The sequence below is a fragment of the Coffea arabica genome, chromosome 10e (assembly GCF_036785885.1).
Source record: "Coffea arabica cultivar ET-39 chromosome 10e, Coffea Arabica ET-39 HiFi, whole genome shotgun sequence".
NCBI classification, from domain to species: Eukaryota; Viridiplantae; Streptophyta; class Magnoliopsida; order Gentianales; family Rubiaceae; genus Coffea; species Coffea arabica.
The window spans coordinates 1,860,523-1,886,455 of record NC_092328.1 but is presented as its reverse complement, the minus strand read 5'-3'; the positions used below and the strand labels follow the sequence as shown (position 1 = coordinate 1,886,455).

The 25,933-nt window shown below is 36.0% G+C and overlaps 4 protein-coding genes and 1 long non-coding RNA gene across 5 annotated transcripts; 2 read left to right on the top strand and 3 right to left on the bottom strand.

Annotated features, from left to right (window-relative positions):
- Window positions 1-7,534: 7,534 nt before the first annotated feature.
- On the bottom strand, window positions 7,535-9,693 carry LOC140015529 (uncharacterized). Its single transcript, XR_011822170.1, has 2 exons — window positions 9,395-9,693; window positions 7,535-7,964 (listed from the first exon to the last, which is right to left on the bottom strand). It is a non-coding gene; the product is annotated as an uncharacterized lncRNA (long non-coding RNA).
- Window positions 9,694-10,908: 1,215 nt separating this feature from the next.
- Window positions 10,909-12,538, top strand: LOC113712448 (bZIP transcription factor 44-like). The gene has a single exon (XM_027235877.2). The coding sequence runs from the start codon at window positions 11,757-11,759 to the stop codon at window positions 12,225-12,227; it is 471 nt and encodes a 156-aa protein (XP_027091678.1). The 5' UTR covers window positions 10,909-11,756; the 3' UTR covers window positions 12,228-12,538.
- Window positions 12,539-15,805: 3,267 nt separating this feature from the next.
- LOC113710870 (uncharacterized) lies at window positions 15,806-17,995 on the top strand. The gene is made up of 5 exons (XM_027233929.2): window positions 15,806-16,676; window positions 16,856-16,996; window positions 17,073-17,192; window positions 17,408-17,503; window positions 17,655-17,995. Exons 1-5 carry the CDS (start codon window positions 16,458-16,460, stop codon window positions 17,766-17,768), a joined length of 690 nt encoding a protein of 229 aa, XP_027089730.1. The 5' UTR covers window positions 15,806-16,457; the 3' UTR covers window positions 17,769-17,995.
- On the bottom strand, window positions 17,911-21,437 carry LOC113710869 (uncharacterized). Its single transcript, XM_027233928.2, has 7 exons — window positions 21,097-21,437; window positions 20,758-20,900; window positions 20,356-20,627; window positions 20,112-20,266; window positions 19,161-19,423; window positions 18,831-18,893; window positions 17,911-18,313 (listed from the first exon to the last, which is right to left on the bottom strand). Exons 1-7 carry the CDS (start codon window positions 21,338-21,340, stop codon window positions 18,062-18,064), a joined length of 1,392 nt encoding a protein of 463 aa, XP_027089729.1. The 5' UTR covers window positions 21,341-21,437; the 3' UTR covers window positions 17,911-18,061.
- Window positions 21,438-23,519: 2,082 nt separating this feature from the next.
- On the bottom strand, window positions 23,520-25,270 carry LOC113710854 (peroxidase 9). Its single transcript, XM_027233906.2, has 4 exons — window positions 25,004-25,270; window positions 24,674-24,865; window positions 24,296-24,461; window positions 23,520-24,138 (listed from the first exon to the last, which is right to left on the bottom strand). The coding sequence occupies exons 1-4, from the start codon at window positions 25,244-25,246 to the stop codon at window positions 23,726-23,728; spliced, it is 1,014 nt and encodes a 337-aa protein (XP_027089707.1). The 5' UTR covers window positions 25,247-25,270; the 3' UTR covers window positions 23,520-23,725.
- Window positions 25,271-25,933: the final 663 nt, after the last annotated feature.

Genomic DNA, 25,933 nt, shown 5'->3' with positions numbered 1-25,933 from the left:
CTTTGCAAGTGAGAAGTTAGGGGTTGGAGTTCTATAGCATGTCTTATTAGCATTGTTTTAGTGGCCCTAATGTCAAAAATAGGTAAACATCTTTTCTTCTCAGGAAAAATGGTTAAACACCTCTCGTGCCTGCCTGCCTGCCTTGGATCATATTAGAGAATAATTAAGGGTAAAGTGCAGATAAACCCCTGCAGTTTTTCATATTATCACATAATTCCTTTGTAGTTTTAAATATACATATAACTCACTGTTGTTCTATGTAGTGAAAAATTGATTAAAAAAAACCAATAATTGTGGCAACTGAACTAGACTTGCTCCAAAAATGAGCTTGAAAATCCATAATATCAACTTATCCCCTGATGATGTGCATCACTATCCACCTTAGTTAAATAGTTTTTGCATGCATTCATCAACATAATTCTCTTATAATTTCGTGCAAGGTGGTTAGACAGCCGTTCAATTTAGTTCTTAAATAAGAGTAATATTGATATTTCAACAAACGACCTTGTTGAAGCTACTTTCCGTCAAGTTTTCACATTGCATAAAATCACACGGAGAATATGTGGATATTTTGAAACGTTAAGAAGGTCATGTGAGATAATTTGTGAATCCACAAGGGGGTTATGTGTAATTTGCCCAACAATTAAGGAGACTGATCGGTTTTGGTAGTGACAATATTGGAGGCTTGTGAACTCAAGAATTAACACTCTCAGAATTTGGATATCTAAAACATCAAAGAAAACTTGGTGAAGTAATGATCAATGCATGCAACACAAAAAAAAAAAAAAGAACGCATTGTCCTATGTGCACATTAATTAACATCAATTGTATGTACTACTAATTCAGGTATGAACGCTTGATTAGACCTACTATTTAAAGTGAAGCAGAAGTTTATTCTTCAAAAAATTTGAGATTCTTAAAGTAGGTTCAGCCCATCTATTCGTTTACTTTCCGTTCATCCATAGGCTTTTAGAATTGAAATCTGCAGAATCAAGTTCCTGTCATCTTGATGAGACGGTGTTCCCACACATTTGATACCACATACAAATGCACTTTAATGTGCCGTCTTTCTTGATGCCTGTTCAGCCCATCGGCATGATTGACGATATAGATGCTCCTGGAACTCTCATTTCGGCCTCTGATAAGAAGTGCCCAGTTTTAAATGTGTAAAAGAAAGCCCCAGTGGCATCAGAGACGGCCCTACGACGCTGTCATGTTCGTGGATGCCAAACGGAAATGTTGTGCTTTGCGTGTAAAACAATCACAACAAAAAAAAGCAAAAAGCTTGTAGAATCGAAAGCCCAAATGACGTACAAGAAAAAGAAAGCAGAGCCCAATCAGACTGAACGCTGCTGCACCTTGAAAACTCGATCCAACACTCAAAAGAACTCGTGACGGGCTGTAAGATTCAAATATGATTACAACAACTATTATCAGGACTCGGTAACTTTAGAGTATAAACTTCGCGGCTTTACGTCGATTATTAGAAGGTTCCATCCATCCCTTTGATGAGACGAGAATTACACTAACTTTTTTTTTCCCCTCCTGTTGAAATCATTAGCCCACCGGCAGGAGAGTGGAAAATTAAATGAAGCGCCTCAGAAATGTGAAAGTGACTTCACTAATCACTGGTATCAAGCCAAGTTCGAAATGTTTATACAATGTTCAAGATTGGAGACCCTTTATTATATGTACCAAGAAAAAAAATTAATGGAGAGGTTGTGGAAGGGGTAGGTGAGCGTTCTGCTTTGTGCCTAATACATTGAATCGGGTCAGTAAGAATTTGGTCCGTACAGTCTTTTAAATGTAGAAAAAGTTATCTCGTGAAACATGTTGTCTTGTCTCCCAACAATTTTTTTTTTTTTTTTGTCTAAATCCTTGTCCTAAGATTGCTAAAGACGACAAACGCTATTCTGATTGTATAAAATCTAGCTAATTTTATAAGCAGGAATACTACCAGCTAACACTATTTTCATTTATAATTTTGGGGGGGGGGGGGGGGGAGTCTGTTCTACTGTTTAAGGGAAGGTTGTGTGATTGTGAAAACCATTTAGTTGAAAGCATCCTCTTGCTTTGAATGGGAGTAAAATTTAGGCATAGATGATCGGAATTGAGTCTTGTAGATTGAGAAAAGCATCAACTGATCGATGCTGTGGGATACATCCTTCGTCAGCTTCTGGACTGGACTTGTTTTACTTTTCTCTTGTCTTCTTTTCTGGTTAATGCATCACGTGCTTGAAATGCTGGTGAGCTCGGAAACACCGCGGCAAATGTTGAACTAGTGCCTTTTGTAAAGTAGCCACTAGCTAGCTACCGCCAAGCTTTTTAAAGGGGTTGGGACTGTCCTCGGATGATGATGGATTAATTCTGCTAATCAATGCAAGCTTCTATTAATCCAAGAATAACTGGATAGTTTAGTTTTATCATCCACTGGCGGATGCTTTAATTTGTATCAGGAAATTTCAATAATTAATAATGTTTAATCAAGAAATTCTGCTAATCAACGGAAACTTCGTACTTGTATTAGTCAAGTATATAATATAAAGCTTTTCTGGAGCTACATCATGTATTTATCCCTGATAACTCTTCTCGAGCAGTGCTGTTACTGATACACACAGCGTTGAACAATTAACCTGACCAACTGCCCTGAACGAGAGCCTAAAAAAATTGTACATCGTTATCGAGATCTAATCTGTACGTACGACGAAACAATGCACAATTTGCCTTTGCACAAGTGATGAATCTCTTGATATTGTCATAATAAGTAGTACGTAGTAAATATGTCATTCTTTTTTAGGGTTTTTTTTTTGGCTCGAACAGTTGAATGACGGGATTCTAGATCCATCAAAGTCTCAAATACAGACACACAAGGTAACGAAGCATGCACGGACAAATTATTGCCACCAGTTGTCAAGCATACCGTAGCATTGTTAGAGGGTAAAAGTAAATTATAGGCAGATGAGTCCTGACTAAAAAGTTTGAAAAGGTTGGGAAGAGGAGCAGTTTCATAATTTTCTGCCTTTAATGTGAGCTAGTCACTTTAGTACGTACGTACTGTTCCTCATGCATGCACGATTTGACACAACTTGTGTGGGTTACCCTAGTCACAGTTGTGGCCGCTTTTAGTTCTAGGATGGCCACATTCAGTCATTTTCTTTGCTTTAACTGGAGAAGCAAGTCAGAATTGGACCACAATTTGGAGATGAAATCATAAAGCTAGATTTTCATGTGTTTAAAGAAAAACTACAACCGCTCTCACAAACATATTATCAATGTATGAGATACCACTATAATTAAGAAATTTGGGCTTTTTTTCACTTGTCAAGTAGTTGCAAGTCACAAAATCTTATGATGACATGAAATTGATGGTGGTTACAAAATATATATATATATATATATATATATATATATATATATATATATATATATATATATATATATATATATGATTTTTATGCCACAAATAATAAAAGTGATAGTATTCATTTACAGGATATAATTGATTTTGTGACTTGTAAATAAAGGCTACGATTTACATAGTCACAATTGATTTTAAACTATGTAAACCGTGACCCTCATTTACAAGTCATAATATCAATTGTGACTTGTAAATGAATGTCATTTATGTTATCTGTGACTTAAAATCGCACCTCTTGTGATTTAAAATCAACTTATTGCTACGTTCACCTGTTTCATATCACAAAAAGTAAGTTATTTGTGACTTCGATTCTAATTAATTTGGCTAAATTTCCTGCAGTGTACATGTAAAAGAAACTAGTTAATCAATACTACTAACTCTAGTCATATATTAATTGCAAGGAGGGAGATCAAGCAACCTAGATGATCAACGACTGCTTCATTCAAGAGCTTTACTTCACCTGCAGAGAAGAAACATTTCTTTAATTACAACTTACCAAGGGCCACGGCTATTTGAAACGAAAGCCCTCCGAATGTGGGCATGATACTATTATAGACATAGAAATCAAAACAAGTACTTAGTCGAGGGGATCTCATGCTCTCTTTCAACGTTCAAACAGACACCTTTGCCCTAGCCATTGCTTTCCTCTTTTTATGTTGGTCGCTATCAGGCCCTACAAACCGGCCAGCCTACTTTTCTTCCCAACACAAGAAATATATATATATATATATATATATATATATATATATATATATCTCCTTGATGAATAGCAATTAAGATGGATCCCAAATGTAGAATGGTATAGTTGTAAAGGAGTTCTTCATCAGTGTTTCGTTACTATAGGTGATGTAAGAGTTTGAGGTCATTTATTATAACTTGGCTCGAGCCTAGGCATGGCTTAGTTTTAGTACAACTTATTAAGGTTTGTATGTATTCACGCAAATTAAAAAGTTCTGTGGTCTATTCTGTAGTTTCGTCAGAGTTGAGCGGAAGCTTGTGACAAATTATCTAATAGTGTCGATTGGGGCCTTGACCATCACAATTGCAATTATAACTAATCCAGCATTTTGAAAGATAAATGCCTGTTGCTTTCACCCACTGGAAGTATAAGCTATCAAAGGAAGAGCAAAACCCAGGATTACGTACAGCCCACTGGTCCCTTCGCAAGTTGCAGCAGCTCTCTGTCTCTGCTATATAATTCAAAGCAAAAGTAATTAACCTTTGCGGCGATCAACATTTAATAATGCTACTTAATAAGAGTGGCCCTCTTCAAATTCCATCACTAATATCATACTCCCTCCGTCCCACTTTGATAGTCTTGTTTTCCTTTTTCGTCCGTCCCAAATTGTAGTCCACTTCCCCATTAAGGAATGTAGTAATCTTTCAAATTGTCTAAAATACTCTTATTAAATATCTTGTTATTAATACATTGTTATTAAATACTAACTCACTACATTGAATACATTGAGCTTTTCCAATGCACTCTTCGTGATTAGCATAAGGGTATTTTAGGAAATTATTAATCTAAATTTATGTTTCCAACCAAATTAATTACACTTTCTTAATCTGTGTAAAAAAAAAACCAAGACTAATAAAACGGGACGGAGGGAGTAACATAGAGATGTAATTAATACCTCCATTTCAGCTGCACCCGGAGGCCTATTGTAGTGGTCGAAAATGAAGAAATCATTACCAATAGAGTTCCGAATTTGCATTTCTATTATTTTTATTTAGGGATAATCACACTTTGCCTACCACCATTAACCTTACAAATATACACTTTACCCTTCTCCTCCATGAAGGCTAGTCAAGGTTTAAGATGCTTAAAAAAAAAAAAGGTAAGTTCAATAACATTAGTATCCTTTTCTTTATGAGATTAGTGATAGCTTACTAGCTACCATTTCGTTTGATTGCTAAAAAGATGTACATCTTCTCGATAGTAACTACTATACAAAAAAATATCAAATTGATAAAGGCTGAAAAAAGTGTACATTTAGTTTAATATATTTAAAATTTTTTCTGTTGGATCATCATGTTCACTTGTATATATGCCTTGTTCAATTTATAAGAATTTATATCAAACAACGAGGAAAAATAGCACAGTAATCACTACAATTAGCGAAATCTTGAAAAGAAAAGGTAATTCTAAATTTGTTAGTTTTAAAAAACAGTTTTTTGTTTTAGTTTATTTAAGCTGCTTAAATAATTATATTGTTATTTTTGTTTTCTGAATTAGTCAAATAGTAAATACTCAATCAAAATTGTAAAAAATGGTTGATATGCATTATTTTTAAACTTAGAGGAGGAAAATAGAGGTTAAACCAAGCTTTAATTTGTTTTCGGGGCAAAAAAAGGCCAACAATGTTGTTATCATAACACTCGCTCTTTATTTATGGAGTTAAAATTTCCAAAGTTAACTAGTTTTCATGGGATGTGTGAAGTGTTATTTTTCATTTTTTTTAAGGCAAGATGTGCGCAACGGATCTTCTGTCTCACACCTTGTGTCACTCTCTATCCCACTTTTTATTATATTACTATTTCTCCTTCATAAACATCATGTTTTAATTCTTTTTTGCTTCCTTAAAATCCAATAGCTATTAATTGAGTAATACACAAAATTTAACAAACTCAAAAAATCAAAATGCATAAAAAATGAGATTTTTTATGAACTTTCTGCTGTATTTTTTAATTTTCTATTATATATTACTTTTTTGAAACTGTTGTATTTATTTTTACTTAATTAATAGTTATTGGATCTTAAGAAAACAAAAAAGAATTAAAACATGATGTTTATGAAGGAGAAATAGCAATATACTCCCTCCCTTTTTTTATAACTGACGTTTAAGAAATTTGCTCTTAAGTACTTTTATCTGTCGTTTTACTATCCCCATGCAGCATTAATTATTTTTTCACAATTTTACCCTTTTATCTCTCTTTTCCAATACAGGTTCTTAATTAGTTTGCATTGCTTTTGACCTAGTAAAATAGCACCATTTAATACTCTAGTGAGAGAAAATATAGATGAATTGGATAATTAATGAGGGTACAAAAGGAAAGTAGTATACAGATTTAAGCAATGAAAAACTTTTCTTAATTGGTGTGCAAAACCTTAAACGTCAGTTATAAAAAAAGGGAGGGAGTAATAAAAAGTGAGACAGAAAGTGACACAAAATATGGGACAGAAGATCCGTTGCGCAAAACGTGACCGCCCAAAAGCTCTAGAGGGCAAAGCTTCATTAATTAATTCTATTATTGATGATGGCTTTGGGAGTTTGTCAAGGTGAAATAAGTCAAGGATGGACCATGGAGAGAAGCATATTCTTTGGAACTCATGGAATTCCTGTTGTCTATTTTGTCTGTTGCCGTCATTAATTTGGCCAACGCATCCTTGTATGTTCCTTTTTTTTTTTTTTTGGCCAATTTTTTCTTTCGGGGTCCCAAGAAAACTAGAAAAGCAAAGAAAGAGTGGACAAAATGCCAAACTCAAAAGAGAGAAAGTAATGCGAAGCAGTCGAGTTTTCTTCTTCTCGAAAATAACAGCGGCGTTTTGTTGGGCATCATCATCATCATCACCAAAACGAAACTTGGAAATAATCAAGAAGCTGATGACGCCAGGATTTTTGACGTATTTCCCTGGTAGCATTCTACAAACGTACTACATTTGACTTGCTAGGGGGAATGGACTATGGACTATATATGGAACATTGTCCATTGCAGAGGTGCCTGCGCTGTAACACACCACCACCACCACCTTAGTTGTCGCTTGTGACAATAATGTTATACTGTCGTGAACATTTTAACTTTGTCTCCTTAATGAAGCCAAAAAGAAGAGAGAGAGAGAGAGAGAGAGAGAGAGAGAGAGAGAGAGAGAGAGAGAGAGAGAGAGAGAGAGAGAGAGAGAGAGAGAGAGAGAGAGAGAGGAAAACATTTCAGAGTTCAGACTGGAGATACATTTTCCCGTTTTCCTTGAAATCTTCTTGGGACTCCTAGTCCATCAAACGACATTCTATGGTAATGTAGTATCCAGAGCTGGTGTGTCATCCCACCACCTTGGGTGGTCCAATGAATATGGTTGTTTTAGGAAGAGGATTTGGTTTCTCACAAAACCCAGACAAAATCACTTGGGAAACAACCCAGGAGACTAACGTATCGTAATGAGGATTTGGTTTCTCCGGAGTTTAGCTGTTGCATCAAATCTTTCGATTCGTGATTTTATGAGATACATTTATACAGCTGCGGGAGATACAAATGATATCTTTGTTGTAAAAAATAATTACGGATTCCTGTGACAGAAACACCACACATGGGGCTGCTTGACTCCGCAGGTTTTGGGTCTAAAGACTCTAAAAATAAAAGCTTCTGCTCAAGTCAAAAGAATCCCCAGATACGCATTCTCCTTGTTTTTGACTTTCAAGGCAGACAACGGCCTCATTTTGCAGTTGATGATGCTCATTGTCTCCAAATTACAGCTTGATATATTCCGTTCTGTCTCGAGCTTTCAATTGCAAATTCAATCGTTCATTCATCTAATTCTCGGGCAGCTGTTCTGTTTGTGAAAGAAAAATGTTAACCACGAGATCATAAAAGATTAACTAGGAGGAATGGTTATCTTCGGAATGAATGGAATTCTCTTCTTTATCGAGGGAAAAAAAAAAAAATCAACGACGTAAAGCTTTACCAAGCAAAGCATGCATCTTCAAGAACGCGGTTTGATTTTACCTATGCAGCTTCCTTTTTTTTTTCCTTGAATATATATATATTTTAGTTCTACTTGCTTAATATATACTATTTGAGGAGTGCCGACTCTAACGAACATTCCATCCAACTAAGCGTTAAAATCGATGAAATTAAAGATGGAGAAGAAAAAAAAAAAAAAACTAAGAACCTAGTACACACTTACCACGTCAAATAAAAAATGATACTGCAAGTAATGGAAGGGAAAAAGAATTAGTAAAATGGAGAACGTCATTATGCAGAAGAACAATAAATAAGGCAACAAAAGAATGTCGATCGAATTGCTTCTTAAATAACACATTCGTCTACCATGTAACTCGATTGAGATTGAATGTGTAGTTTTTAACTTTTAGCATTTACTTGTCATCCTGGAGAACATAATTGAACGGCGATGGTTATTTGAAGCAAGGCTTAGTAGCGTGTAGCACATTCAACAAGTCGAAAATGCCAAAATTCCAACCCACATGTCAACCCCACCACCCATAATCATCACACTCGATCATATCCCTTAGCACGAGAACAGCAAAAAAATATTTCACACCAGCAACAAGTTGGTTGTGCTTCATGATGTTTAAGGAAGGGTAGAACATTAATGGCTCAAAATATCTGAGTTATACATTAATTTGATCTTTTGTTAGGCTATCACAGTTGTCTTCGTTCTAACGTTAGTTTTTTTTTTTTTTTTTTTTCAAGCATAAAGTGGCCCTCGTATCAATAGTAGTTTCTCACTTATCGATCCCTCGAATCTATGACCTCTTGATTACATTACAGGTTAAGCATCTTAACTAGCTAGACCATATTTCAAAATATGGAACAGAAGCTGGAATAGACATATATGATGAAGAGCATCGACTTTAACCCTTAATGACTTGAATCTATGACTTTTCGATTGATTGATTACAGGTAAAACATCTTAACTCGGCCATATATACTTTGAAATATGGAACAGAAACTGGTACGGACATCATGATGAAGAGCATCGTTTTCTTTCTTTTTGGAACCAGAGTTAACCTTAAATGGGAAGGCCAGGCTGCCAGCTCCTAAAACAAATTTAATTTGTGGGGTTAAAAAGACAGAATCCAACAAAAGCTCTTATGCACACATTAAACACCGCCATTGATGGTGGGTATCTCCTTTTTTTGCACGCAAAATATATATATATTAATCCCACATGGCAAGCTTCTTCTCCATAATCACCCACATAAATTAAATTAACTAATTAAGAGTAGAGACAGAATATACCTCAAGGACATTGTTGGTTGATTATTTGCTTTGCTTTTCAATGTTTAGACATTGATGGACTATGCGGTCGACCACATGGATAAAGAACATAACTGCCATTTGAACTTTACTTTAAAAAAGAATTCCAATAATCTTTCGGTGGATCAGTATATGCAGGCTTTTGAATGCAGTCCCAAACTTGTAATTTACTGCTGTAACCAACGTTTCACTTATCCTGTAGCTAGCACTGAAAAAAGGAAAAGAAAAAAGGAAGAAGAAGAAGAAGAAGAAGAATTTGGTAGCTAGTGTATAAAATTAAGTTGAAGTGATTTCGAAAATTAAGAAAGAAACTTGAGGTCCAGGTGACATCATTTAAAAGGAACAATGGTGTATATAACGCAGCGATATCTTTCTTTCGATTTTTGGCGTGCGAGGATTGGATATTTAGATAAAAGGAACAAGTTAATCAGTTAATCTCATCATTTTCTTTTCTCAATTAATGGAATATAATATAGAGGGAGTATCAAAACTAGCAAGCCGTCCATTTATTGCCTGATCGACTACAAGTTGTTGATTGTTTTGCCACTCACATATATTATTAGTTTCCGTGATGTTTAGTAGTACATAATTGCTGATTTAACTCGAGGAAATCTAATAAAGTGCGATGTCGTCACCCTTTAAACCTATAAAAGAAAAAGAAAGAAAAAGGTTTGAGGACGTGCGATTATTATTATTCGTAAAAGAGTGCACCAACAAGAGTTCATATAGACTAGCTCCAAAAACGAACGATCTAGCTGTAGCAAAAGTTGTTTCTTTTGCAGCCAGAAAATAATTTTCTTCGAAGATAATTCCGACGCTAATCTGTTTTGTACGTACTTAATAAATACAACACGATTTCTAAGATATTATGCGCATATACCGCATTTTTCACTTCACTGAAAAGTGTAAATTTTAACACATATTCCTAGCATTCAAACAAGAAATAGTTGAGCAAAGTAGTTCATATGTATTAATTTCATGCTTGGCTTTACTTCACGAGCACAATGGGATTGAAACAATCAACTTAGCATTAAGAAAATTAGGGAAATAAACGTGTCTCTTTATAGTTTATTACGATTGTCACACTCAACTTTTTCAACCTCGAAGAAGTCATGCATTCATCTTAACCAAAATTTGTTGAACCAAATAGCACCTATTCGGATAGGAAATTTTTTTTTTTTAATCGCAAATATAATTTTTAAAATATTTAATTAATTTTTTATTTTATATGCATCATACTATTAAAAAATAATTATTTTAAACAATTTTAGATGATGGTAAAACGATTCTCATTTACCGCCAAGACGGTGGTGAAAACAAGGTAAGAAAATCTGTCAGAAAGCACAAGTGCATCTGCATTGATTTCATACAAAAAGTTTCGGTGTCTTCTTCTTCTATGGTTTGCTTCATACAGCTGGAACTTGGCGTTGGGCGGCCGTGGAAATCTCGTCTTCACCCCAGCCCCCCCCTCCCCCACTTCGCTAGTCTCATCGCTCATAGGAGATTTCAAAGCCCTTCACTTTTTCCCATTTTACCTTTTCATTTATTAACCATTAAATTATGGCCCTTCCCAACTTTTTTGTCTTTCCTTTCATTTTCATGCTTACCGTTTTTCTGCTATAAATCCTCCCCACCTCTACCTCAAAAACCTCTTCCTCTTCCTCTTCTCCTCTCCTCCTCCTTTTAGCCTTTGTACATCTTATTTCTACACAGCTGCCATCTTCTTCTTTGTAGTTTAAGTAAGGCTTTGCTTTCTCTGGGCTGCCTTGCTCTCTCTCCCTTCAGATTCTGCTTCCTTAGGGGTCTGATTTCTAGTTCAGTGTCCTCCTCCCTTTGCTTATTACCAAAAGCCCATTTGATATCTAGCTCATAAAGTTTCAATCTTGGCAGCAAAAGTTTCGATCTTGGCAAGAAAAAGATTGAATCTTTGTTGGTTTTTTTTTTCATACTTAACAAAAAAACTTTCTTTTGTCTCCATGAATCTTGAGGCTGCATATGTTCCAGTTTGAGACTCATGTCTCCTGTTGTTAGTGAAATCCTCCGTTCCGGGCTTATGATAAATTCCTCCCTCAGGCGCAGGACCCATCTCGTTCAATCTTTCTCTGTTGTTTTCCTCTACTGGTTTTATGTTTTCTCATAAACATCTCGCTCACTAGTGCTTGATTTATATATATATATATATGTATTAATAGTAATTAGTGCATAATAGGACATATCATAAAGCTGTTTTGCTGAAATAAATTTCTGGGATCTGCGTCTGTTTTTCTGGATTTGTAAGTTTAGGATTACTATTTTATATAGTATATCATAAGCTGCTTGGTGTAAATAGTGTAGTTCTGTCACCATGGCTTCCTCTAGTGGTAATTCTTCGGGGTCAACTTCTAGTCAGATCCAGAACTCTGGATCTGAAGGAGACCTTCAGCTGTTGATGGACCAAAGGAAGAGGAAGCGAATGCAATCCAATAGGGAATCTGCAAGGAGATCCCGAATGAGAAAACAGAAGCATTTGGATGATCTGACGGCCCAGGTGGCTCAAATCAAGGAGGAGAACAGCCAGATTCTCTCAACCATGAATATCACTACCCAACAGTTCTTGAATGTGGAGGCTGAAAATTCAGTCTTGAGGGCTCAGTTGACGGAACTAACTCAGAGACTGCAGTCTTTGAATGAGATCTTAAGTTACATGAATACCAGCAACGGCATGTTGGACACTCTGGAGCTTCAGCCCAATTCTGAGATTTTCATGAATAACCCGTGGAACTTGACTTATCCTAATCAGCCAATCATGGCCTCAGCTGATATGTTTCCTTATTAATTGGTGATTATTTTGATCATCAACTTGGCCTGCTGATCAATAGTATTTTGTTTGCCAACAGCCTTCACTGTGCCCATTGAATGTGGGGTGGAGAGGGGGATGACGAGCAGTAGCCGTCCTATTGAATTAAAAGTATATTATCTAGTTATAATTAGCATCTGAGATGTGGTGATGGAAAAATGCTCAAGCAGTCAAAAAAAAAAAAAAAAAAAAAAGAGTGATGTGGGGACTGGCTTAATTGGCGTGTAAATGATGCAGTATTACCATGGGAATTGAATCGTTTGTGTTGCTTACTGCTCTTTCAATTTTCACTTGATGTTTAATTATGTCCCCGTTTTTAGACTAGAATATATCTATTGTTATTGTTATTCTCGACTTTTGATGTGTAAGATCTTGCTAAACTTCTTGTTTAATTTGGCCATCTTTTTTTGTTTGTTTTTATTGTTTGGTTCCTGTTTCCTGGGAAATTAACGTTCCTTGAGAATTGAGTTTCAAAGGCTGTAGTAGTAGCTAGTATGATGAGCAATTGAGCATTAATTAAGAAGAAACTGGATTTATTCCGACGATTCTAGAAGTCATTATTATTATTATGGTGCTAGAGATCTCAATGGAAAAATTGGATATTGTACAAGAAAATTGGATTAGTTGAAGAAGTGGACGGTATGACTGAGATGGTTCCGGTGGCTAGTCATTGAATTGCTGGTGCTGCATTGATTCCTCTGTTGTCAAAGAATGGTAAATGACAAAGCAACCTGCCATTGCAACTACTCCTTCGGTTCTTCTTCTCCTTCTTTTAAATTTTTTTTTAAAAAAAAATGTTAATTCTATGAATACTGGAGAAACGAAAGTTAATTCTATGGGTCTACTTAGGTGGTGAAATTTTTTTTTTTCAGTTTCTATTATACTGGTTTTTTTTTTTTTTTTTTTAACAATTCTATCCATAGGAATTTTTGAAAACGTTACAAAATTTTTAAATGCACACCTAAAATTCTGAAAGGCACACCCAATTTTTCTGTCCTCTCACCACCTTTCTCAATCATTTTCACTTCTTCTGCAGTTGCCAAAGCCGGCTCACCCTTCCTTCCATTTTTTCGTCTCTCCCTCCCTTTCCTCCTCCCTTTTTCCCTTTCACCTTCCTCCCTTTTTCCTCTTCTCTCTTCCTCTCTTTTTTCATCCTTTCCCTTGCCACCCTCTCTTCCTCCTCTCTCTTCACCTGCCCATCTTCCATTTAACAAGAAAATGGTGGAATTTAAGAAGTGGAGAAGGAAAAGAAAGATTAGGATTCTGGACCTCTAAATCCTCAGGCAACCTTAAAATGGGAGGTTAACCCATTTTTTTCAACTTTTTTGAACCAAGAAAAATAATGAAGAAATTGTACTTAAAATCAATGATCAGATTAAGAATATGTTCAATAGAACTTTAATCTCTTGCATCATATAATTATTTGAAACCGCATAACCCCCCCCCCCCCCCCCCCCAAAAAGCCCCACCACCACTAGAAATTTGGCCAAGAAAACGACACCATTTTCTGAAAAGCCCAAACTTTCCGTGACACATGCTCTTTAGGGTCAATTTGATAACATAAAAAAGTACTGAATTTGAACCTTTTCAAACATTCAGATATTTTGAGTGTTTGATAAATGAAAATCTATTTGTTGAACTTGTATGTATTTTTTTGTTTTTGTTTTTCGTTTGTCCCAAATTGTAGTCCACTTTTCAATTGAAGAATGTAGTTGTCTTTTAATTTCTCTAAAATACCCTTATTTAATATATGTTGTTATTTACTATAAACTACCTTATTTAATATAGATTGTTAGTATTGAATGTAACCTACCCCATTTAATGCATTTAGATTTTCCAAAACACATTGATATATGAAAAGCCAAATTATTTAATGTAAGTGTATTTTAGGAAAATAGTAATCTAAATTTGTTTTTCCAATAAAGTTAACTACTTTTTCTTAAACTGTGTGAAAAAAAAAAACTAGAACTATCAAAATGGGACAGAGGGAGGGAGTAATTACTTCAACTACCATATTTTATCTACCAAATTTACCCTTATTTATTAATTATGTTCAAAATTTTTATTTAATTAAATAATATGATATTCTCTATCTAACGGTTTTCAGTTTCTCTTTTCTCCCTTTTTAATGACTTTCACATCTTCTCCATACTCCTCATATAATATATTTTCATCTTTTATATTAATTTGATCTAAAAATAAATATTGTCATTTTCATACCTAACAATTTTAATCTAATTAAATCATAGGTTCTATTTCTTTTTTGAATGAAAAGATATAAGGGCAAAATTGTCAAATTAAACTTATTAAACATTCAGTTATAAATATTTATCAAACAGTATAAATAGACTTAGTATTAAAATTAAGACATTCATATGTTTCTTTTCAATGCTTAAAATTCAACAAATTAATTATTTCAGTATTTGAATTTCAGAATTCAGATTCAATTTTATCAAACAAAACCTTAGTCGCCATCCCTTTGTGATCTACTGTGTTTTGCAAACCATTTTAAGGTTAGATCAGATCACAATTGCCAAACCTTTTGGGTTGGGAAAATGGCCAGGACAGGCTACATACCCAACGCAATAGGGAATCACGACAATATTTAAAGGTTAACAATGAAGGATAGTTGGCTGCAGGATTTGAACTTAAAAAGTATCCAAAGTTCCAAACTATATATATCAACTTATCTAATTCTATTCCATGGCATACTCAGTCTAATACAAGAGGTGCAAGCGAAAGAAATGTAGGCCCTTTTAATTATATGCCAAAAAATTCTTGTGGAGATACTTCGTTCTAGTCTTAATTACTGAAATTAGCTTACTTGATTATGGACCAGGACTAAATGATAATGATGTAGATGGGGACGAGTGAGGCCTGTCGCGATTAAACTTGGGCTTCCACTTTAGCACCCATTTGATTAAATTGAGTTTAGGCTTTTTTTTATGCCAGAGAAAAATTTGAAATTTTTTTTTTCTTGATAAATTAAAGGTCTTAAATTCAAAACCTTCTACTTACTATCCGTCCCACCTTATCATACAATCCAATACTTTCCGCAAAATGTGAATGCAGTACTAGTATCTTATAGTCCAATTAATCAATAGACAACAAGGAGGTTTCCATTATTTAGCTTCTAAGCACTTCTTTGAAGATTTTCAAATTATTTTTATTCAGTTGGTCCTACTGCATAATCTACTAACTATCACAGTCGCTGCATTTAAGAATTTCTTGGGATATCTGTACACTAAGCTGAGATTCAAAATCACATATAAAATTCTAGAATCTCTCTGTTTAATCATTTATTAAGAAATTGAACATATATTTCAGCAGCGGTTCAAGTGGGCAATCTGGGTGTACAATGAAGTAAAACAAATTTACCTAGGATTATTATCAACTCATGGTAACTTCTAATTTTTTTTCTCATAAAAATTTCATTTTAATTTGTATACTGGAAGCTGCAGACTCGTGTAAATTTTTTTTGTTTAAATGTTGTTCTGAAAGGAAGACTAATTAGTTTTTAATAATTTAAGATTTGAATTAGGCGTGAAATTTGGTGGAATTAAAACGGAGAGCAAGTGACACTCATACTAATCTCAAGGAAAGAAAGTGTATCATGCTGGGGCTCAGCCTAATCATGTAGAAATGGTGGTAATTTCCTTTGAAAAAGGGTAGAGGAACCCTCGAATGAATATTCTATCTGGGATTCCTGGTGTATCACAAGGAGGAGGGGAGGCCACCGCACTAAAGTTTTAGTGGCGCGAAATAATAACGAAGAAGATGACAATCAGATTGCAGTTGGGGTGGTCCGTTAACTGTTGATTTCAACTTAAATTCTTGATACTAGTATTTGACTTGTACAGGCTTTTCTGCAATGAAGTGGCTACCCAAGATCGATCTGTTTCATGGGCAACGGAATTATCGACCTTAAATGCAGTTCTCCATCGATTACATGGGCCCTGAATTATGGAATTTTCTTTCCATACACTCCCAACCAGAAACCAGAAAGTAGAAAGTAGAAAGATCTATTCCTGATGAAGATTAGGAACAGTCATTACTGGCTTTTCCTTCTCAAAAAAGCAAAGCTTAGCTTAGCTTCCTCTTAAATCTTTTACTCATTGTTACTCAACAGCTCGAGCTGCTTGTCTATCTAATCAAATAGAACTTGTCCCTGCTTCCATTCGCATCAGCATTTTCAGCAGCTCAAACTAGATGGAGGATTATATGGCGAATGTAGTTGTATTTGGTGTCATTTCATGGACAACATTGTTCTTGATAGCCAGAAGGATCTTTCCCAAACGTTCGTTTGATTTCTGCAATCGCCTGGTCTCAACAGTCCATGCAACTTTGGCAGTTGTTTTGGCTTGTCTTTCTGTTCAAGATTGGAGCAGCCCCGTTTCTCCCTTGGCCTCAAAATCTTCTCCAAGACAGGCACGTCACTGAATCCTTCCTCTGTAGGGTATCTAGTTGTGTATTAGTGCCAGTTATGCTTGCTCGTCTTTTTCTGCTGGTTTTCTTGCTGAACAAATTTGGAAGAAAACAAAGTTCAAGATTTCGAAAGAAATTGGTGATTCCCCTTTTAGTACTAAAGTAGTTTAAAGTTGTTGCAGATGCAAACGCTGGCGGTGACCACTGCTTATCTCATATATGATCTGGTCTGTTGCCAGTTTGACAAGAACGTCAAGATTGATAATGCAGTTCATCATTTAGTCAGTATTGTCGGACTTGGAGCAGGCCTTGCCCATCAGAGGGTATTTATTACTCGCTTTGGTACTTCTTTATTCTCTGTTCATTATAATTCACTCACATCAAAATTTTGTGATGCAGTGTGGAACAGAAATGGTGGCAGCATTATGGATTACGGAGATATCCAGTCCATTTCTGCACTTGAGGGAGATCCTCAAAGAGCTGGGCTACAAAAACACAGACTTCAATTTGGCTGTTGATGTCAGTTCATATCCCCATAACTCCCAACTTCATTATCTTCCAAATTTTGATATTATAAAATCTGTCAGTCACCCTGCATTAGAGTTACACATTCATTATCTGCAGTTAATTTGGTTGCATTATTTAGCAGAGAGCCGAAATGAAACTCTGGTATGTTACATGCCCATATTTATCTTGCTCCAATATCTGCTGTAACCATTTTTAATTTGGTACAGATCTTGTTTGCAATCGTCTTCACATCTGCAAGAATGATTGGTGGACCATATCTCACTTACGTGACTCTCTCCGCCGACAATCCGCTGCTCATAAAGGTAGTTTCTTTATCTAGTGAGAGTTTAATTTACCCTAGCACGGTACACTGCTACCATGCCCTTCGGCCTTGGAGAGACTGAATTTTCTCCGCTATCCTATTGTGTTTTACGCTGTATGAGCATCTTTTTTTTTTCTTCCTTTTATTTTCAGGCAATGGCTCTGGGGCTGCAGCTTGTCAGTGCTTTCTGGTTCTACAAGATTGCAAAAATGGTCATGCACAAACTATCTAGACGGACGTCATCCAGAAGGATGCAGTCAAGCTAGCCCCCTTGCCGGAAGTTCAGCGCCTTCATACTCTCTTGACTCCAAGAAATTCTACAATTACTTCTAAAGTGCTTCAAAAAGTTTTGAAGTTTGATGAGAGCTGACATTTCGAGAGGTGGTTATACACCAGTCAATCATATCATACAGTTTTCAAATTTTTAATGTCATTCCTATAAAAAGCGGCACATCTTTGACACTATCATAAAGATGATCAAGGTTTTCTGGTACTCTGATTTTCATTCCCCTCCCTATGTTATGATTTTGCAGTGACATGGATGGGGGAAGAGAAAAGTTTAAGCATTATTCTTTGCTTTACGCAGAACATCCTTTAAAACATCAGAAATTCTATGTGACATGTGGTGTTCCAGGAATATTTCTTTAACCCTCTCGTAGCCCTTTTTGCCCATTCTCAGCCTCATATTAACATCGGTTGAAAGTTTGATAATGTTCTCTGCAAGAGCTGTCACACCTTCTTTTCCAGCAGGATGCAGCCATCCGGTTGTTCCGTTTAGTACAATCTCCATTGTGCCTCCAGCAGCTGTGCCCTGTTATGAGAATAATTCATGTAACCAAACAATTTTACAGGCAGAACAGAGCTGAAATACAACAAATTTAGACTATTAACTACTTATCCCACGGAAATAATCTGTTTTACTAGATGTGTAGAGTTAATAATTTATCCTGCTGTGGGTTATCTGACATAATCAGTAGACCTTTTTCTCCATTATGTTTCGGTGGAAGCAAGAATGATCCTTGCCAAAGATGGTTGCATACAAATACATGATCTCACTGTCTAATAGCCTGAATATCAACTCAATCAAGAAGCCGATTTAAAAGGCAGAGGATGTTCACTTTTCCATTTCTAGTAGAATAATTAATACCATTCACAATAAAAAGGTTGATCATTCAGATGCTGAATTAGGTGGAGAATTCACGGATGAGTAAATTGTAATAATAGAAAAACTAAAATTCTAGCTCAAGCAATGTCATTTAAATGGTTTAATACGAAAAAGAAATGGATACAAAATGAAAAAGAAACAGGGAGAACGGTTTAAGGCTCACAAGTACAGGTAGCTGGAAAGCCATAGCTTCAATAGTAATCCTCCCAAAGCATTCTCCCCTGGCCTACATTTTAAGAAAAGGTTAAGGAGTCGAAATTCTGCAGAGAATATAACAAAAACCACGTACAGAGAATCAACATGAAAGATCAACAAAATTAAAACTGCTGGATTACTACATGTGAGCATAAAGTACCATGTGAATGAAGTAATCTTCCAACATTTATTGAAGCAAAGTGGCCATAAAGTACCATTACGATCATAGTGATCAACTAGGTTATCGCTTAAAACCCAACGGCAACGCATTAAAATGAGGTGAATTAGCAGAAAGTACCTGAGAGTTCTGGACAAGCACATCAATTGAAGCAAGGTAAGGAGATACATTAAGGGTTTTATTCACAAAGTGGACCCGGTCGTGAATCCTTTTCTCCACTACAAAGTTACGAAGTTCTGTTTCAAATTTGGTCTGCGCATTCATGTCACTTCCAACTACTACTGCATGTAATGATGGAACCTGCAGTTTCTTCTCTTGAATAATTTGCAGACTCTCATAGAATGACCGGAGGAACAGATCCTGACCTTTCCCACGAGAAACACCTAGAATAGTACAATGCCATTGCTCAGGAGATACATATCGAAAGGAACTTTGCAAATGAATTTCAACAAAGAAGACATAACTTTTAAAGTAAGTGCCATAATAGTGAGCACAATACAGTAGACAATACTTCTCTCTCATAAAAAAAAAAAGTGAAAGAAGGTCATGGAGAATGGAATCTTCTGATTAGAAGGTGAGGAAAAAGTTATAAAAGATAAATTACCAGCACAACATATTTTAGAATTCAAGCAGGCAGCATAATGGTCCAATGATTTGCTTACATCTACATAAGTTATATCAACACAACCGCACAAATGGGTAAAGAATCTCCAAGGATGAACTGAAGTCAAAAACATGCCAAAAATATAAGGTAGCGACACTGAAGGGTTTCAACTTATTGAAAGAATAAAAGAAGTTTGTAAGTTACATTCAGTTGGAGAAGATACAGGCATCACCCACAATAATCTATTTTCAAATTAGAAACCAGCAGTGGAGCACAAAATGCAGGTGAATCCATAACATTATTTCATACATCCGCTGTCCGTATGTGAGTTCTTAACCTGACTATCTAATATGTATCCACGCATTGCTATCATGCTTTGATGGCTACTACATAAGACCACAACAAATTTTAATTGGAGAAAGAAGGTAATGAAGGAGAATATATTTTTCATGAACCAGAAAACATACTATTGATAATGGCAAATACTAAATCTTCTTTTCGCACTCCAAGTGATTCCCTGACATGCTCATGAAGGACTCTTCTTGCCACGGTGTCTTCAGCCACTTCCATCAAGTCATTGCTATTCCCAAGGTGCACAACATAGGTATCAGGCATCTTAATTCTGCACCATTTGAAGTAAAGATAAATACCGGACAGGAAATGCATTAGGGATTACTTATTACATGTTGTAGAGCATTTTAAGAATGTTACCCTAAACGCTCTTGGGTCCTATTCTTCCAGTAATCTGCTGTGGTGTGCGAGTCAATCATGGCACCTGCAACAAAAGGGAGGTGCTTAACATACTCTAGTTTAAAGTAATGCCCTCGCATTTCATGAATCCACCACAAAACCTTGGGAAGAACACGAGAAACATCTTCCTTCAAGACAGCATCGAGCCACTTCCCAGCAACAGCAGTATTTAAAATGATCATATCAGCTTTTAGAGCAGTATCAATAGCCTCCTGACCCTTAGCTGGAAAAACCTAAAGACATATAACTAAGCACGTAAAGTCAAAGCTACAAATAACCCAACTGAGAATTGAAAAAATATATATATTTAAATCGAAGCAGAAATATGACATAAAAACTTAATAGCATGCTTCCTAGGACTACCTTTACTCCTTTTTCCAGCATTTTGTGTTCCAAGCTGTAAATAACTTCATCCGGTTCCACGGGTTTTTGATTAGTAAGCCACACAACTTCTGTGCCAACTCCACTTAACAAGAATGCAAGTTCCATTAATAGCAAAGGACCACCTAATTATCGTTTAAGAGAGCAACAAAGAAAAAGCTTCAGTTTTTCTATCGCCTGTAGCCTCAAGGTTATGAAATAACACAATATAATGGACCCAATTATGAGAATCCCACAAAAAATATATAATCCTGCATATCCATCTCAATTGTACTCAAAGAGTTTGGCATCAGTAGAGGAAGCCAAAGTAAAAAAGAGTACCAGAAAGGGAGAGTTCGTGGGAGACTAGGAGAACGAGTTTGAACTTCATGAAAGCCAGAGGATTTTCTTGGAATCTCATTGAAGGAATTGGCTTTAACCGATTGAAACTTTCTGTCTGGACATACCCGTGGGCATTGCAAGAATCATAAGCCGCTTTGATGAAGAAAATAATTGCGGTGAAGAGGACTATCAATAGCAGAACCATCAGTGGCCATCCTCTCACCGCCGCCGAATTCTTGGCCATCCTGCTAAGCTGTAAATATGAGCATTCAGATGTCAGCGGTGTAGTTTGCCCAGTACCCGGCGTCGGTTGACCAGAGCTAACAAGTCTCAGAAGTTTAATGAGAGGTTTCTGATAATTTCATTGAACCCTCTTAAAGTTTTAAAAATTATATTTACCGCCCTTATCCTCCTAGAGTGGCAATGCTAACTTTAACATTTTAATTAAAATCCATACAAAGGTATGCATATACAAAGAATGGTTTATAATTATTTTTTCTTTTCCTTTTTGTCTTTTTATTCCTCATTTTTATATTTTTACTAGTAAAACTATAGAAAACCATGAACACCAACTACCCTAAATGTTGAATTAGTGACCATTTTTTTTAAACAACTTTGAAAGTGATCAAGTTGTTATTTGTCAAAAAAATTTTTTTTTTGGTATCAAAAGCAACACTAATTCAAAAAGAAATGATAAAAAATATTATCAAATTTTGGTAATTCCATCAATCCAAAAATTCACGCAGTTTAAAAGTCTTATGATGATATTTTCTTCTCCGATTTAGAAAGAATATGTATCTATGGTAAAGCACCATTAAAAGCATTGTGTCATAACGATAGAATTATTGTCATAATTGCTTATCAAACAAAAAAAAAATGAAATTGAAAACTTGATACTCTTTTCTTATACTTGTGCGAAACATATTATAATTGCTTTGAAAAGTAATTAAACTTTATGAGCTGAGGGTATTTTGGAGGTATTCATTCAAATTGTTGACCAAGTCTGAGATTTGTAGTTATCAAAAGTAACGAATCAAAATAGATCGATGTAATTTTTGAAATTTCAAGAGAATTCAATAAAATTATCAAAAACCTCAAGGATGGTTCATGAGATTATCTCAAAACAAATATCATAGTTGAGCATATTTGTTTTCCCCGCTCCTTTGTGCTATTATAATTGAGCAATTTGAAGGGACTTATACAGGGTTTATAATGCTCAACGAGTCACCTGAAAATTTTTGTCAAAAAATGTTGGTGAGTTGTTGTGTCCATTTCATGAAAATTTTAAACATCATTTATGTTTTTAGATTTTTGCTCATTCCTTAACTCGGGCTTTTGTAGAATTTCTTGTAACACTTTAAATGATATCTCTGGAAAGAATAATTTAGCATACCCACTAAAACAGCTTATCCCTGCTTGGCTAAAGTTCAATTTACTTGTGATTCGTCCGACCTAGATCAGATTGATAATAATTTAAAAACATAATGCACGCAAGGGGGAAAGCAACAAAAAGAAAACCTTTTTGAAGTATAAGAACATTTTCATACTAGCAGATTTAGTTGCGCTATTTCATATATACTGGATGATGGAGCTGTGAATTTTCAAAAGAACCTTGACACATATAGGAGCTTTGGGGGCATCTGTTGCCATTGTTTGCATGCATAATGTCCTGGTGACTCAGTTAGATGTTCCTCTTTTTGATGAAGAAAAATGGATTTGTTGATAAAGGCAAGTCTTTTCACAATTGAGCAAGTCTTTTTTCGCAATTGAAAACTTCGATTTGCCAGTTTGCAGTTTTTGCTTTCTAATCATCATCAGAGAAGTTTGCAGTTTTCCTGCAGATATTAGATGGCGTACGCACAAGTTTATTTATTATCTACTTTGTAATTGATGAAGGCCATAAGCCACCTTCTTGTATATAATTGTGTATAAGTGTCTAACAATTGTATATAATTGTAAGCGGCATTCCCATATCCTTTTTCAGTCTCCTGATTTGCGAATGTACCTATAAAACAAGAATATACCTGCAGGATTACAAGAACGGGGTGGATTTTTATCTCATGACCTTTGGGCTATACCAAGTCTGTTTGAATATATTGCTTGACGTGGGGCAATATATTTACAAGTGCTGTGATATTACAAACACAAAATTTAATTGAGAATCGAATTTTGGTACAACACCGAAAAGGGTTTTCTTTTATTTCAAGTTTTACTTTTCACGTAAGTGGATAACTTCCAATCACCCGGTTGGATTTTGGGACGGTAGATTTTCAGGCTTTCTTGAGACAGTGGAATGCGTGAACTAGATTTGTCTAGAAAGTCCAAGCTGCTTTATGTAGGTTGCATTTGAAGGCTTCGTTTTTGCAGTGTACGTGACACATCGCAATTCAAGAACCAAGCAAAATTTCTAATAAGCAGAGGAAGACAGGAAAGTATTTATTACTATTTGGTGAATCTACACATTTTCTTAAAGAGTAAGAAGATAAATGCATGATCTTCAGAACACTAGAGCATCTTCAAGACATTGAAAACTTCCCAGAACAATCCAAATTTGAATAACAGGAATTACAAACTTCGGAGTAAATCCAACGCAAACTGCAATATTGGATGGTAGACACGCAAGTCTTTTTTAGTTGATGCGACGACAGTTGTTCCTAATTTCACCTTTCGAGCCGGTAAGAGGTTTAATGTTGCCCATCTTTATCATAGAATTAGCAAATTGGTGGAAGAAGAGGGATTCATCTGCAGCATAGCTTTTCACCAATTCCATAGTCCTGGCCACTTTTCCAGTCAGGAGCACTTCATCAGAATTGAGAAGGCCTTTGCCATACAATATGAGCTTGTAGTATGTGTTGTCAAATTTGACTGGGGATGCAATGTCCAGGGGCGAGATGTTATTATCACCTCCACTGTTCGGACAAACAGCTTTCAGACCGTTGTAATAGGTTCTCTCCAATGTCATGTCTGGTTGGTTGTTTCCATTTTGATTGTAAAGCCTCTGCCTGAATGTCACACATCTTGCCACCCCTATGGTGTGGCCACCTGGAACAAAAACACAGCATCATCAGGCAAGTTCTTGGACTTACCATCTTGCAATTTTCTTTCCACCCTGAATACTGATCTTAAGAATCATTAGCCAAGCCAATAAATAGGAAAGTTGCCAACTGCGGGTATATTCTTTATTTTGTAACTATCTCACCTGAAAGAGCCACAAGATCTTGTTCATTGAGACCTTGGCGCTGGAAGAAGGTTATGAGGTTTTGGATGGTAGAATTTGGTGCAGGAATGTCACTGTTTGATTTACTCAGGCTTGCTGTTCTTGAGTCTCTCCTCCCCAGTGGGACTTCCCAATGCGGTCCACCACTCTGTTTCACCATATTTACTAGCATTAATTTGCTAGCACACACTCAGAAATTAATTTCGAACAATTTACCACCCCGGTGATCTGACTATAACTTGGGGCTGGCCGCTGGGAGTTTCACATTCTAGTTAATAAATGGAGCTAATATATGTTCGATATAGCAAAAAGAAAAAAGCCATAGGACTCTTTAATCTTAAATGGTCCCAAGTTGCTTACTAATACAGTTGAATCGCGTGCAGCAAGGGCAAGAACATCTGCGCAGGAGACTGTATGAGGACAAACTTGCTCAAGCCTAGCCTTAATTTCATCAATCACTTCAAATCCCCGGATAGAATTCTTGTTTGGTCCAGAATTCTTCTCACTTTGTATTGTTGCACTATCATCTAAGAGTATTGATGCGTCACAACCCTGCAAGAAACAGAACATAAAATGGAGCCTGATCAAACCAAGGGAGTTTTACAAACTCTTATGTTTTAATTATTAGTCTCATGGTCCAAGGAAAGTTTCTGTTGTTAATCCGTGCAAGCTTCGGGAGTGCAATGGTACCTGCACAAAGCAATCATGAAAATGGAGCCTGAGCAACGAAGCTGGCATTCGGGGATCTTGTGCAATGGCCCTCTCCAGAACGGACATGACAATTTCATTAGCTTGTGGGCACGAGAACTGATAGAATTCTGGGAAAAGACCAGGGTAGCCAGCGCCACCACGACCAAAAGGGAAAGCTTGGGATGGATTGCAAAAGAGAAAAGCTGCTAAAATGAGGCTTAAAACAACCATTCGAGTAGCCATTTGTCTGGAGCTGAAATCCTATGTAGTTAGATCTTTTTTAGAACTAGTTTGTTTTGTGGACTTCATAAGCAAAATCACGTGGATTTATACATGCAAATCCACAGTAATCCTAATCAACTACTTCATTACCAAATCCTCTAATAAAAATGGCTTGAATGGTCATCTCTAGCGTCAATGCGTGCAATGTACTTGCACTTCTGACAGAAATGGAATTGAGAGAGTCCCATTCCCCCGACAGTGCTTTTGGTTTCAGTTTCACCTGCTCCATTGAACAAAATTGCGAATGGTACACTGGTTGTTCTGTTTATCCGAACTTTTTTGACTGATTAAATTGTCATCATGCAGTAAAAACTTTTTCTTTCCAATTCTAAATTAGGACCTGAATAAAACAGAACCAGCGAAAGATATTCAGACATGCCATTTCCCCTACACTAATGGTTTAATTATTCTGTCCATAGAAACTCCCCTCTTTGGTTGAGTTGATAGAATAATTACCGGGAAAGAGTCTTCAAGGAACTGGAAAAATTCAATTCTTTTTATGGTTTTTGGCGCACAAAGGATCATTTCTTCTACAATGCCGAAGCACCGACTCCTGTGATTCTATACATCTGAAAATTACACCTACCTTACCAAGAGTCAAGGCTCAAGATGAGGGGTGGTTCAGATGGTGACGAGAGGCCAAGACCA

Excerpts from the sequence above, each read along its gene's own strand:
- LOC113712448 (XM_027235877.2), top strand. The coding sequence starts at position 11,757 with ATGGCTTCCTCTAGTGGTAATTCTTCGGGGTCAACTTCTAGTCAGATC.
- LOC113710870 (XM_027233929.2), top strand. The coding sequence starts at position 16,458 with ATGGAGGATTATATGGCGAATGTAGTTGTATTTGGTGTCATTTCATGG. Across the intron at positions 16,677-16,855 it reads CAAAATCTTCTCCAAGACAG|ATGCAAACGCTGGCGGTGAC; the intron begins GCACGTCACTGA and ends AAGTTGTTGCAG. Across the intron at positions 17,193-17,407 it reads ACTTCAATTTGGCTGTTGAT|ATCTTGTTTGCAATCGTCTT; the intron begins GTCAGTTCATAT and ends AATTTGGTACAG.
- LOC113710869 (XM_027233928.2), bottom strand. The coding sequence starts at position 21,340 with ATGGCCAAGAATTCGGCGGCGGTGAGAGGATGGCCACTGATGGTTCTG. Across the intron at positions 20,267-20,355 it reads AGGACCCAAGAGCGTTTAGG|AATTAAGATGCCTGATACCT; the intron begins GTAACATTCTTA and ends CAAATGGTGCAG. Across the intron at positions 18,314-18,830 it reads CTTTCCAGCTACCTGTACTT|GGCACAGCTGCTGGAGGCAC; the intron begins GTGAGCCTTAAA and ends TTCTCATAACAG.
- LOC113710854 (XM_027233906.2), bottom strand. The coding sequence starts at position 25,246 with ATGGCTACTCGAATGGTTGTTTTAAGCCTCATTTTAGCAGCTTTTCTC. Across the intron at positions 24,866-25,003 it reads TTCATGATTGCTTTGTGCAG|GGTTGTGACGCATCAATACT; the intron begins GTACCATTGCAC and ends TGTTTCTTGCAG. Across the intron at positions 24,139-24,295 it reads AGATCTTGTGGCTCTTTCAG|GTGGCCACACCATAGGGGTG; the intron begins GTGAGATAGTTA and ends TTTTTGTTCCAG.